This window comes from Centropristis striata, chromosome 9 (genome assembly GCF_030273125.1).
Source record: "Centropristis striata isolate RG_2023a ecotype Rhode Island chromosome 9, C.striata_1.0, whole genome shotgun sequence".
Lineage (NCBI taxonomy): Eukaryota > Metazoa > Chordata > Actinopteri > Perciformes > Serranidae > Centropristis > Centropristis striata.
Genome location: NC_081525.1, coordinates 2,800,331 through 2,814,745, shown reverse-complemented (window position 1 = coordinate 2,814,745; position 14,415 = coordinate 2,800,331). Strand labels below are relative to the sequence as shown.

The 14,415-nt window shown below is 35.6% G+C and overlaps 1 protein-coding gene across 1 annotated transcript in view; it reads right to left on the bottom strand.

Moving 5' to 3' along the window:
- Positions 1 to 14,415, bottom strand: part of patj (PATJ crumbs cell polarity complex component) — a 211,853-nt gene that overhangs the window by 150,375 nt on the left and 47,063 nt on the right. Inside the window, 2 exon segments of the mRNA XM_059341129.1 lie at positions 839 to 883; positions 1,013 to 1,228. Coding sequence (XP_059197112.1) covers positions 839 to 883; positions 1,013 to 1,228 — 261 coding nt within the window.

Below are 14,415 nucleotides of genomic sequence, written 5' to 3'. Positions count from 1 at the left end.
AGATCAACCATAAACTAATATAAAGTATTTAGGTGTGTTGAAAGTTCCTGTTCTTAAATTATCTGGAGCTGCATGAATCTCCATTCTTACGTAAACAAACTGTAAATTATGAAAATTATGTTTTTGGGTGACGAAACATGACAGACTTAGTCTAAGAGGTTCATTACAGTCACCAAGACGTCTGGAGTCTCAGTCTCTCTATGTTCCACTCTGAAGCGGCTACTGTGACACCTAGTGGTGGAATCCAGTATTACAATCCGCTCAAGTGTTTGCCTTCAAATCAGTTGTGTCTTTTTGGTAATTCTGTGTCTTTTTTTGGTAATTTTGTGTTTTTTTTAAATAATTTTGTGTCTTTTTTTTAATAATTTTGTGTATTTTTTGGTAATTATGTGTCCTTTTTTTTGTAATTTTGTGTCTTTTTCTGTCATTTTGATACTGCCTCCAGCGGCCCCCAGGTAATTTGAGTTTGAGACCCCTGTTCTAAATTATTGAGATGCACCTGTAATCATTTTTCTCTGGTTTTTAGGCCCTCATACGAATTTGATGATTTTCTTTCACATATGATCACTTCTGACTCTCCGGATAAAGACTTTTGCTATAAACCTGAAATTTGTGACACCTTATTGTAGTCCAATGCATTAAACGTCAGCCGGCGTTCCTGCCAGAACCCACAATATATTTATATTTCTATCAGAAACCAGAGGAGGCAGCAGAGCATTTCACTGCACCGTGAAGAGAAATGTTGAGGGGGAGAAAAGTGAAACTTAATGCATGCTGGGGTGTGTGTGTGTGTCTGTGTGTGTGTGTGTGTGTGTGTGTGTGTGTGTGTGTGTGTTACCTTGGGAACAGGCAGCTGTGTGTTGCTCCTCTCTGCTGCCTCCACCTGCAAACACACACACACACACACACACACACACACACACACACACACACACACACTCTGATCAACACGTGGTTCCCCCTGACCCCTGGTCCCTGACCCCTGACCCCTGACCCCAGCAGCAGGACTCACCGGGACCACCAGGGGCTTCCTGATGCCGAGGCGGACGGCTCCGGGGGCGGCGGCCTTCAGGACCTCCACGGCCTGGCTGAGGCTCAGCAGGTCCAGCTGGTTCTGGTTCACCGACACCAGCTGGTCTCCGGGGAGCAACGCGCCGTGGCGCTCCGCCGAACCGCCGGGAACCAGAGACCGGATCACCATCACACAGCGACCCGGGTCCAGAGGGTCCTGGAGGGAGGGGGGCACATCACAACATTAGAGTCACTTTACTGCACTTTATATTTTAACTTGTGCAATATTTTATGTTAGAACGACTGTTTCTCTGCTACTGCCGTAAACATAACAATAAAGAACTTGATGCTTTTAAACCAAACTAACGTACACTAAGAGAATTCAGCTAAATAATAAATAATAAACTACAAAATTTCCTCTGGGGAAATTCTGAAAGGGCCACTGGGGCTACTGCCGGTGTTTGTACACTATGATGAGATTCTTCAGAGATTTATAACAATTAATACTAGTAATGTTATGATACTATATAATATACAAGGAGCACACCTACAACAAGCATTCCTTGTATCAATAACTAAATCTAACCTAAACTAAATAAATAAATCATGTATGACTTTAAATACAAATAAAAGATAAATAAATTATGGCACAATGTGCATCCACATAAAGACGAGTCTCTAAATAAAAATAATAATAAGTCCTCAATATTAATAATACTAAACCTGCACAGCTGACTCTGTTCACACTGGATTTATTTACTGTATTTTTAATGTTTATTCTAGATTTTATATTTATTCTTTAATTGATTTTGTATATTTCTCTGCTTTTTACACTTCTGTTTTGACGCTAAACTGCTTTTAATGTCGGTATCTTGACACTTAAATAAACTTAAATCTAGTCTAATAAAAAAGTGTTTTTTTAATTAAAATCAAACTTTATTTAAAAAGCACTTTTCATACAGTAGGTGCAACACAAAGTGCTGTCCAGAAAATAAAAAGGTGCAACACTTAACCCCCCCCACAAACACACATACACACACACAGACCCACGTATCCACCACACACACACACTCACTCACTCACACACACGCACACACATACACACACACACACACACACTACACAAATTTAATTGTTGAAATGTTATTAAAACTCAAAACATGTCTGTGAAAATCTGCAGTTCATTTTCTACCGGGACTACTGAGCTGAAGATCCAACAGCTGCAGCTTTTCAGGAGAGAAACCGGACTGAAAAAACTCTTTAATATTTAAATATATATGAATATAGAGAGTGAGACAGGTGAGACAGGTGAGACAGGTGTGAGGAGGACAGACACTCAGAGAGACATGAGACAGTTTGTGTCCTGAAGAGGAGAGAGACAGGAGGCAGAGCAGCAGAGAGACAGGCAGGGGGAGACAGAGACCAGAAGAATGAGAGACAGAAACCCTCCGCACAAACACAACAACAACACAAACACAGACAGGAGATCACCACACACACACACACACACACACACACACAGCAGGAGGTCAAAGGTCACCGTCAGGACCAATCAGAGGAGAGACAGACGGAGGAGAAGACGCTGCAGGAACGGAGAGATTTAGACATTTATCTCCATTTTTCTGTCTGCAGGAAACTCTGCACAGCTTCTTCTCTCATTTAAATCACAGCAGAACGATGCAAACTGTTTCTACTGTTTCTATTTTTTCTGCTGGTCCGCATTACATTTTATACATTTTTATTTTTATATGTAACTTTTACATTTTATTTAATTTGTTGCTATGTTTTTTTTTATTTAAGCTAATTTATTATTTTCTTCTTTCTTAACTTATTGTATTTAATTGTGCATTTTGTTTCTACTGTTTATATTTTTAATATTTCTTCCATGTGCATGTTTTTCTATTCCTCATATTTTTTATTGAAGCTAATTTATTATTTTCTTCTTTCTGCACTTATTGTATTTTAATTTGCATTTTGTTTCTACTGTTTCTATTTTTTCTGCTGGTCTGCATTACATTTTATTAATTTTTATTTTTATATGTAACTTTTACATTTTATTTAATTTGTTGCTATGTTTTCATTTAAGCTATTTACTATTTTTCTTCTTTCTTAACTTATTGGATTTAATTGTGCATTTTGTTTCTACTGTTTATATTTTTAATATTTCTTGAATGTGCATGTTTTTCTATTCCTCATATTTTGTATTTAAGTTCAAGTTCAAGTTACTTTATTTGAGAGGTAGATTTTGTTTGCAGTATTCTTTAGTTCTCATACACACACACAAAAGAGGCAAATAAAATAAAATAAAATAAAATAAAATAAAATAAAAAATAAAATAAAAAATGAAAGACTATACTTAGACTATATACCAGACTATACTTAGATATTGATGTGAACTAAAATACGAATAGCAAAAAAAAAAGAAGAAAGAAAAATGAAAACAAAATGAAACAGCAAAATAAAATAAAACCTGTTTAGGTTGTAAAAACATAGATAAAAGGTTAAAATGTATCTATAGAAATAGTAAATACATACATAAAAGCAACAATAAAATAACTTGACTCGTCTTCATCTCTATTTATATTTTAAACACTTAGTTTGTTCTTTTATTTGTTGCATGTGAAATCTACCTGACAATAAACATAATTCTGATTCTGAACGTGTAAAACATTTATTTCAGCCGCCATAATCTGAATTGTCTCGTTTCAAAACAGTCACTGAAATAAAATTTAACATGAGAACAAGTTTGAGTTGGAGGCCGAAATCTGATCCGTTAAAATTTAGTTCAAATGGTAAAACTTTAATGTCCCAGAGAGGCAATCTGATTTACAGACAGTAGAATTAGACAAAAGACATAAAATACAAGTGCAACATAAACTCAAGTGCAATAGTGCAACAACAAAGTTCTAAATTATCACTCACTGTTAAATGTAGAAGAATTATAAGAAGGATAACATCCGGAGTTTGGATTCTTGGAAGGTTTGAATTAGTAAGTTTGAGTTATTTTGTGTATTTTAAAGAGTTAAAGTCACACAATAACAGTAACAAACTAACAGATGGAGGCAGAGTTAGACTAGAAACTCGTGTCCTGAGAGGTTAAAGGACTGTTTTTATAAATGGAGTCTGGTGGCTTTAAAGAGAGACAGAGACCAGCTTCTGACAGAACTGTTTAGAGACTATTTTATGTGCAATAAAGAATATATTCAAATGCGTTGGATTACTGAAAAAGGTGCCAAGTGTTTGATTTAGTACCTAGATTAAAGTGGCAAATGTACAAGAAAAAAAGTCGCAGATATACGAGAAAAAGTGGGCGAAAAACAACTTTTCCCCCTCAGATTCTCCACTTTAAATCTCAAAAATCTTTTTTAATAATACATTTTTTTCTCCTAGATTTGCCACTTTAATCTCATAAACTTTTGTCTCAAGATATGACCCCCCTCCCCCGGGTCCGTATGTTTTTATTTTTTATTTTTACACATTCTGGCTGTATGTAATATCCTCCAATATTCTCTAGGGTTGAAATTTGGAATTTGGAAGTATTTCAATGAGTGCCTTATTAAGGGTTAACTGAATCTTACCGTACGTCATTATTACATTCTCTGATATTTATATATATTTTATTGTGTTACCCACATATTGTTGTGCAGCACTTTGTAAACCTTGTGTTTGATAAAACTGTGATACATAAATAAAGTGGATTGAATATTGTATGTTTGAATCTGAGCTGGTGTTCTGTGTTTTAATTTTGTTTCTATCGTCTATCATCTTTTGGGGTTTTTTCTTTTTTCTCTTCCTTTTCTTGTGAAATGAAAACTATTAAAAAATATATTTTTTAAAGACGGAGCTGTCTGACAGCGAGGTGGTGAAAATATTCTAAATATAGGGAACACTTAGAGTGATATTGATTAGTTTTAGGAGGCTGAAACACGTGAAGCTGCAGCATGTTTCTCTCTCCACAGACACCAGAATCCTGCAAAAAAACAGTGATTTTACCTCCCAGAACACCAAGCTGCTAGTTATTTAGTTTCTGTCTCAGTTTTTGGGGCTCATGTTTTCAGCTCCCCTCCTCTAGAAATCTCTCCTGAAACCTGAAATGCTGCCTTCCTCCCTGGACATTATTAAAAAACTTCTCAAGCACCATCTCTAAAAAAGGCATTTTGACTCACCTAACCCCCAAAACCGTCACAAGGGCCTAATTCTTTAGTCATCTTATTGTTTTCAATCGTATTATATTGTAGAGCGTCCTTTGGTTTCTTGAAAGGCTCTTTATGAATTCAAGTTCTTATTATTATAATTATTATTATTATTAGTTCTCCAAACATGATAACTTTTTTACTTTTGCTAATTGATGTTGGTAATCAGTCAAACTATGATGCAGTATGCCATGATCGGAATGAATATACTTGTCAATTTATGTGAATATAAATATATTTTCAATTTTATTTATGAATGTTTTAAATGTGGACCCCACTAAAAAGTAGCTCTACTTTAGGGGATCCTTCTAAATAAACAAATAAACAAATAAACAAATAAACAAACTGGTGCCAGGCCGACCTCCATCTACTGCAGATAAAACTCTGACTATAAATAACCACACTTTAATAAATCTAACTTATATATTGTCCTCTAATCATTGTGTGGGTTCTCCTGCTGGATGCTTTTATATGTTTTAAATGTTCATCACATTTTTGTAAAGCTACATTTACTCAAGTACTGTACTCAAGTATTTCCATTTTATGTGACTTCATACTTCTATTTCACCACATTTGAGAGGTAAACATTGTACTTTTGACTCCATTACATTCAGCTGACATCTTTCGTTATTTTTCAGGTCCAGATTTATCATAAAAACATCACGTTGTAGATGTTTGTTGCTCTGATTTGTTGCACATTTACTCACTTTATAGCCTAAAAGGTTAAATGAGCTTTTTGCATGATGTTTTTTAAAAAAAGGAGAAAAGTGCATCAGTTCCAGCAGGAGAATCTGAGCTTTTAAGTGTTTAATGTGAGTTTGTATTGATGTTTATAGGAAAGTTTTATTTTATAGGTAAGTTATTTTCTATTTTTTGTAGGAATTGTAGGAAAAAACAGACAACTAGATAAAGTAGTTTTCCCACTAAGTTATATTAGTTGTAATTTGTTTATGATTATAATTTAGTTTAATGTTTTTAGTGCTGCACTCAACTATAAAGCTGATGTTTGAGTTTTAAATCACCGTTCAAATGCTGCGCAGCTCTTTTTTTTTTGCATGTCGTTCACTGTGTTTAAATCTGTTATTTCTGTATGGAGGCAGATAAAGATAATTAGTCTACACTTATATTATTATTATTATTATAATTATAACAATATTTGTAGAATTCGATTCAAGTGCTGCTGATTTTTTTAATAACTACAGACTGTTGTAAAGTCTAAAATGTAATTTAATTATTGAAAAAAAGAAAGATGTATTCATTTCCAAAATTCACATCTTGTTTTTATTTAACTTGGATCCATATTTGTTGTTGTTTATCCTGTTCAGAACAACATTTTCACTGCAGTCAGAAACTGTTTGCTGCACACAGAGAGACACACTCTGTAATAATGTTTTATTAAACTGTTTTATTTGGTAAAGAAAGTTGATTTAATAAAACATGATCAAGAGTCTTAATGGGACAAAAATATCTATATTCAAACTGAGGATTTTATTAGAAGATCTTTTTTTTTTTTTAGGGTGAAAACGTCATAAAATATGACGACAGATATTTGAAGCTCCGTTTGAAAACCTCAGCAGAAGTTCAGGCCTGAAAAAATAATTTAAAATAAATTAAAATTCAAGTAATATATAGTATTATTAGTATTAATATGTATTCTCACCATTAACTTGTTTGTTATTTATTATTGTTGATGAGTTTGTATTTAATTCTTCTCACTGTTTTCATTCTTTTTTTGTTGGATGCAATTTTTACTTTATTATATCATATTATTTGTTTTCAATAGCTCTCTTTCATGTTTTATTTTCTATTTTGATATTTTATATAATAATTTTTGTTGTTTTAAGTTTTTAATCAGCTGTTTGTCTTTTAAAAAACACTTTATAACCTTGTTAAACAAGAAAACCCTTTTATTTATATAGCAGATTATTTGTTTTTTGCATTTTATATATAATATTTATTGCCTATATCTTGTTTTATCTGCATTTTTTTCCGACTTTGTGCTGCAGCTGCTGCACAAAACTTCCCTTGATCTAATTCATCATTAATTTATTGTCGAAAAACAGTTTCATAAAGTATATTCTTACGTGTAGAAACATCAGATTTTTAACCTTCTGTGGACGAGTTCCTTCTTATAAAAGATTAGGAATTTAAAACCTGTAATATTCAGGATTTTTCAGAGCTGAGTGGAAAAATCAGAGCTTTCTTTAGTGAAATTTGATTAAATAGTTTTTTGTTATTTCTAGTTTTCATCTGCTGTCTGTTTTATCTGAAAATCACTTTGTAACCCTTTTAAAGAATCTGCTCTATAAATAAAAGTTTATTGTTCTTTTGTTTGTGTGTTTGTTTTTTGCATTTTATATATAATATTTATTGCCTTTATCTTGTTTTATTTGCACTTTTTTCCTATTTTCTGTTGCAACTGCTGCACAAAACTTTCCTTGATCTAATTCATCATTAATTTATTGTCGAAAAACAGTTTCATAAATTATATTTTTACGTGTAGAAAAATCAGATTTTTAACCTGCTGTGGAAGAGTTCCTCCTCATAAAAGATTAGGAATTTAAAAACCTGTAAAAAATTCTGGATTTTTCGGAGCTGAGTGGAAACATTGGACCTTTCTTTACTGATTTTCCCCCCCTTAAGTTTACAGGAAGTGTTACAACAATAAAAGAAGTCTGGAGCTAATAAATCATCAGGATCCATCGTTTGACGTGTGAACACATCACTTATTTTATATAATGGAGATTTATTTTTAAAAAAAAGGTAATAAATAAAAACAAAAACTAAATAAAAAACAGGAAAACATCGGCTGTCGGCCAAACAGACTCTCCCTCTCTCACCGCGTGAATATCTGATTAATTAAATCCAAACTTTATCCGAAGTGAAGAGAAGAAGTTTGACCATAAAGACGGAGAGAGTTGCAGCAGGAGGACGGCCCGGTCCTGCCAGAATCTGAAGCCTTCAGAGATTCATATAGCGAGAGTAAAAGCTCTCCTGGTTGGAGCGGATGTACATTTTGTGAATTCCCCTGTGCTGAACCCTGGGCATCGCCCGCGCTGCAGCACGAGCTGCCGTGCCAAGTTTCAGGCTGCCAGAACAAAGCGGGGCTGTATTTTTAGACGGAACAACATGGCTACAGGTGGTGAGGAGTCAGAACTCAAGTCCTCCACTCCTACAAGATCCTCCGGAAAAAGAAAGGCCTCTGCTGTCAAAAAAGTGGAGATATCAGAAAAACGTAGGAGCAAAAAATAAAGAAATTAAAAATGTACTTTTGCCAAAAGTAGTGAAATGTTTCCACGCCGGGCTCTTCTTCGTGCACCGACAACAATGAGGATCTTTTTTTCTGATTTTTTCTTTTTTTTTTTTTTTTTTTTTTTTTGGGATATGTAGGTTGCAGAGTGTCTGCTCAAAGTTTTTCTGATGCCAGTTCGAATGAAACTCCAAACACAGAGTCAAAGTATTTTTAGGAGCTGAGAGAGTGAACTTTACACTCTACAGTTTTATTCTAAACAAACGGAGACCTTTCAGGGCCTCACAAGTTTAATAATGGGAGGGGAAAAAAAACTTTCTGGTTATTTGTAATGAATAAAAAGTTGAAGGCCAAAAGTATATGAACCCTCCTGTCTGCATGATGTTTGTCTTAGAGGAGAGAAATATTAATTCTGCAGCTCACACGGAGGTTTATGAGACACAAAGACGCTCCGTAAAGAAATTATTATAAAGTATAAAGTCTGACCTCGACACCAGCAACACCTCTGGACAAAGTCTGGATAAAAGAAGTCTGAGGAGGGAACCTTAACTCTATTTTCTTTAGGAGGACCGGGGGTCAAATGTTTCAAGGTTAGAGTGAATAAGGGTTTACAACAATTTTTTTACATTTTGTTACACACACTTGGTGCTAAATTTAACCTTTTTTTTACTTGAGAATTGATACAAATGTTGCTCATCAACAGGTGGAGAGAAATCATTTAAAACTGATCCTGAGTTGAACTTTTTCCTCCTAAACAGGTGACTTAAATGTCACTTTTTTTATTGATGAAACACATTGTGACAATATGTGGTTTTACATCATTTTATGACTTTAAGTTTGTGGCTGAAACAAAGTTTACGCACGCTACCTAAGACTGGTCTCCCCTGCAAGCGACAACCACGTTTGTACAGGCAGCAAAATAGGACTCATATTTAAGTTTGACTTTTTTCTAGACACAAAATGACACAAAAAAGACACAAAATGACACAAAAAAGACACAAGATGACCAAAAAATACATAACATTTAACAAAAAAGACGCAAAATCACAAAAAAATAAGCAAAATGACCAAAACAGACATAAAATTTACCAAAAAAAGACACAAAATGACAAAAAACTGACACAAAATTACCAAAAAAAGTCGTCCTCCTAACTCCTTCTCTTCCAACATTTCATCATTTATTTCCTCTTTAAACTCTTTTAGAGTCTAACAGGAAGGTTTCTGTCCTAAACCAGCTCAGTGGTTTTCTACCTAAATCCACAGAAACTGCAGCTGTTTTACACCAGTGAACCGTTCATGTCTGTAAAATGACGCTCCACTCTGTACCGCGAACCGCAAATGCTCATAGGAGTCTATGGGTGGAGCTGACAAATGCTCTGCTCTGTCGTTCAGGTTGGAGATCTGGTTGGTTTATGCATTCTGCAAACTGCAAACTGCACGTAGAGCCAGATCAAAAATCTTTACGACACAAGAAATAGTTCTTGCAGAAACCGGAGCTGCCAAAATCACCAACATAAAGTTGGTGATTTTAAACTACTTTTAGTTTTCTGCCTTTTAATTATTGCATCTTTCTACATTTGTTAATGTGTTTATCTTGTGATGTTTTGTTTTTAAAGCCATACTGTGAAGCACTTCGAGCTGCAGTTTATTTATAAAACATGCCACAGAAATTAAATTACACAATTTCGTCCCGCTACCGGTGTGCTATTACTTTTCGCTACGGAATACGAATTTTTCGTGACTTGCATCGCGAAAAACTGCCCAAAATTTTGCATTGAAATGAATGGGACGGCCGACAAAAAATGAGCGAAAAAGAACAATAATTGGAGATTTTTAAACGTCTACTTCTCCGGCATAATTTCACCTAGAGACTCCATTTAAACTTTAAACAGTAGACACAAGTCTTGTGTATCGGTGTATTAATTTGCGTTTCGATAGGTCATATCGTTTTTTATCAATCCCTGTTCAATGACCATGATCATTTTTGGAGAAATTCTGAGATTATAATGGGTGTGTATTGCATGGAATGTTCGTGTCACAGTGTGTGATGTCATCGCCAGAGTGTAGAGGGAGAGGTAAAACTGTTAAAAAATAAATTTGAAAACTGCGCTCCAGGCCGCAAATTCCACTCTACAGAAATAATTTATACATAGAAACGTAGGAAAATTAGTCTTCTCCCTCACAATCCTCTGGTAAAGCTGTCAGAGTTATAGTTTGGGCGTAGGACGCACAGATGATACACCAACACGCACCAACAGCCTCATTGGCTCCCATATTAAAAACGCAGGAAGATTTCTGAAAAAGGGAGATGTAACAGATCGCTCTTACAAAGCTGTTTCTTCATTTTTCTTTACAAAGCGCGCACACTCCTCCAGATACACGTTTCTCACACACACACACACACACACACATTTTGAGGTTAAAGGTCATAGGTTGCTGTATAAATAAATACTTGTAAAGGAATGCTTGTTGTAGGTGTGTTCCTTGTATATTATATAGTATCATAACATTACTAGTATTAATTGTTATAAATCTCTGAAGAATCTCATCATAGTGTACACACACCGGCAGTAGCCCCTGTGGCCCTTTCACAATTTCCCCAGAAATATTCTTATTCTTATAATAAAACATATTATACAGCGTCCTGGACTTGAGTCCTGCTCCTGGTTTGATGGATCTGCTGCAGTTCAATCAGAGAGTTGATCGCTGCGTCTCTGCTTCACTAGAACTGATTTAGTTTCTTTCTGAGGGATGAAACTGGTCCCGTTTTAAAGGTGTCAGTTTTTAGTGGAAAGAGCCAGACAGACAGACAGACAGACAGACAGACAGACAGACAGACAGACAGACAGACAGACAGACAGACAGATCAGCTCTCCTCTTATTGCCTCCAACCATCTTTCACTCAGCTCTGACAGCCGCAGAGTCAGTAACAGGAAACACTTTGGCAGCAGCGCTGGACCGACGTGCCCTTGGGCGAGAGATATAGAGCAGCGAGAGGAGAGAGAGAGAGAGAAGTTGATTCTTTTATTTTGAGAAAATTGTTGAGGAGCCGGTTTCAGTCTGAGGTGAGAAACTGAAGTCAGGAGCTCAGATTGTTTTCACTCGTCTTAAGGAATGTTCGATACTTTTGTGAGACAGTTTAGGCTCAACGCTGCCTTTAAAAAACATGGAGAAGAAGTAAAACACCCACTGAAAAGGAGCAGAAAGAGGAGCAGGTTGCTGCAGTTAGCAGGGGATGACTAGCCTGGTATACCCATGATGCCTTGCACGCTCGATTTCATTTCCAACTGTGAAAGGGTCTGGTGTCTATAGCGGATTCTTAGCCCTGTTTTAGGATCCAATCACAGAGCGGGGAGGGACGGCAAGACGCTGACAACTACTACTGGACAGACGGAAGCTTGTAGTTTTGTAGTTTTCTTACGGATCCAACATGGCTGCAGCAGACGCCAAGCTCTCTTTGGATCTAGCTGTAGACAGAGTTCTAGATAGTTTAGATCAGGGGTCTCAAACCCAAATTACCAGGGGGCCGCTGGAGGCAGTATCAAAATGACCGAAAAAAGACACAAAATGACTGAAAAAAGACACAAAATGACTAAAAAAAAGACACAAAATGACTGAAAAAACACTAAATTACTTTAAAAAAGACACAAAATGACTAAAAAAAGACACAAAATGACTAAAAAAAGACAAAATTACGGGGGAAAAAAGACACAAAATGACTGAAAGAACACTAAATTACTTTTAAAAAAGACACAAAATGACCAAAAAAAGACACAAATTTACCAAAAAAAGACACAAAATGACTGAAAAAACACTAAATTACTTTAAAAAAAGACACAAAATGACCCAAAAAAAGACAAAAAAATATTTTAAAAAAGACATAAAATGACCCGAAAAAGACACAAAATTATTTAAAAAAGACACCAAATTATTAAAAAAGACACAATTATTTAAAAAAAAAGACACAAAATTACCAAAAAAAGTAATTAAAGGGACCTTCCACACAAAACACGGTAAAGTGCCATTCATATAAAACTCACATTAAACCGCGGGCTGCGAGTTTGAGACTCGTGCTTTAAAGGGTATGAATACTAATGCAAAAATGTATTTTACCTAATATATTTTAATTAGTTGACATTATTTTGTAAAACTATGTTTTCAATTTTATATTAAAGAGGGGGTTTTTCTGCAAATCCTTTTTTAAAAAGGCCAAATTATATTGACTATGATTTCATGTTTCAAGCAACAAAAGGGTGAAACATCAAAGGGGAATGAAGACTTTTGGGAGCCGCTGTAACAGCTTCAGTTCCCTGCAGAAAGAGCTCTCTGCAGCCAGGTAAAGAGGAGAAAATATTGTAAACATAACACAGAATTAAACTGATATTTGATTATTTTTTTAAGCTGGCTGAAAAAAGTTTAGCTTCAGCCCCCAGTCACAGCAGCATGTATCGCTGGCTGCAAAGCCACCACACTCCATTGACAAAATCAGCAATTTTAGCCGAAAATAATTGTTGTTAGTTTGTGTTATTTTCAGTCTCGGATCCAAACAGCAGGACATCACTCTGCTTCTCCAAAGGGAAGAAGAAGAAGAAAAAGATACACTTGATGCTTTCACTTTTGTGTCTTTTATGAAACAGACCATATTTTATGTTATGCATGTTCTGAAGACATTTAGAGCAACAAGTCAAGACATTTAAAGTTCTCAATTTTGTGTTATAATATGAGAAATATATATTTCTGTTGGTTTCTCTGCAGACGACAAATAAATTGGAACTTTAAACACAATAATGTGAATATTTTTATTGAACAAACAAATATTTTTTGTTTGTGAGAATGTATTTATTTAATTTGTATTTAGGTTTTCTGTTCATTTCTTTGTTCGGTTATTTTTCTTGTTTTCATAGTTGATTTTTTCATACGTGAAAAAAAATAACTTGGTTTAAAGTTAGAGGTACAGTTTAGGGACAGGAGGCTTATAATGTGTGTAGCAGGACAAGTGTGTGTGTGTGTGTGTGTGTGTGTGTGTGTGTGTGTGTGTGTGTGTGTTCCAGCTGGTCTCTGAACACAGGCTGCTTTGTCCAAATGTGAAGCTGAAGCCAAGTCCAACCAGCCATGACACACACACACACAGACACACACACACAGACACACACACACACACACACACACACACACACACACACACACACAGACAGGTGATGTCATCATCAGGAGGTATAGCAGTGAGGGGGAAGGAGCTCTACAGTCACTAACTGTTTCCACTCATGTACTTTATATGCATTTTTAATCATCACATTAAAAAAGTGCTTGTATAAACTTTTGGACTTGCAGATCAGATCAGATTTTATGACACAATTAATGCAGAAAACTCAGAGGGTTCACAAACTGTTTCTTGCAACTATACATGAAGGATTTCATGAGTAACAAAATATTAGTTATATATTCTTTAAGTAAAACTTTTTGAAGAACGGTTAAACCAGGAAAGTCAATTTCATTTTGTCTTCTGGGACTTCTGGAAATCACGCATGCACATGCACACACACACACACACACACACACACACACACACACATGCATGCAAACACACACACACGCACACACACGCATGCAAACACGCAAACACGCAAACACACACACACACACGCAAACACGCAAACACACACACACACGCAAACACGCAAACACACACACACACGCAAACACACACACACACACTTACACGAACACACAGACACACACATGCATGCAAACACACAGACACACACGCACATGCACACACACCCATGCACACACAAACACACACACACACACACACACATGCATGCAAACACACACACACACACACACACTAACACACACAAACACAGACACACACACACTTACACGAACACACAGACACACACATGCATGCCAACACACACACACACACGCACACACACGCACATGCAAACACGGAAACGC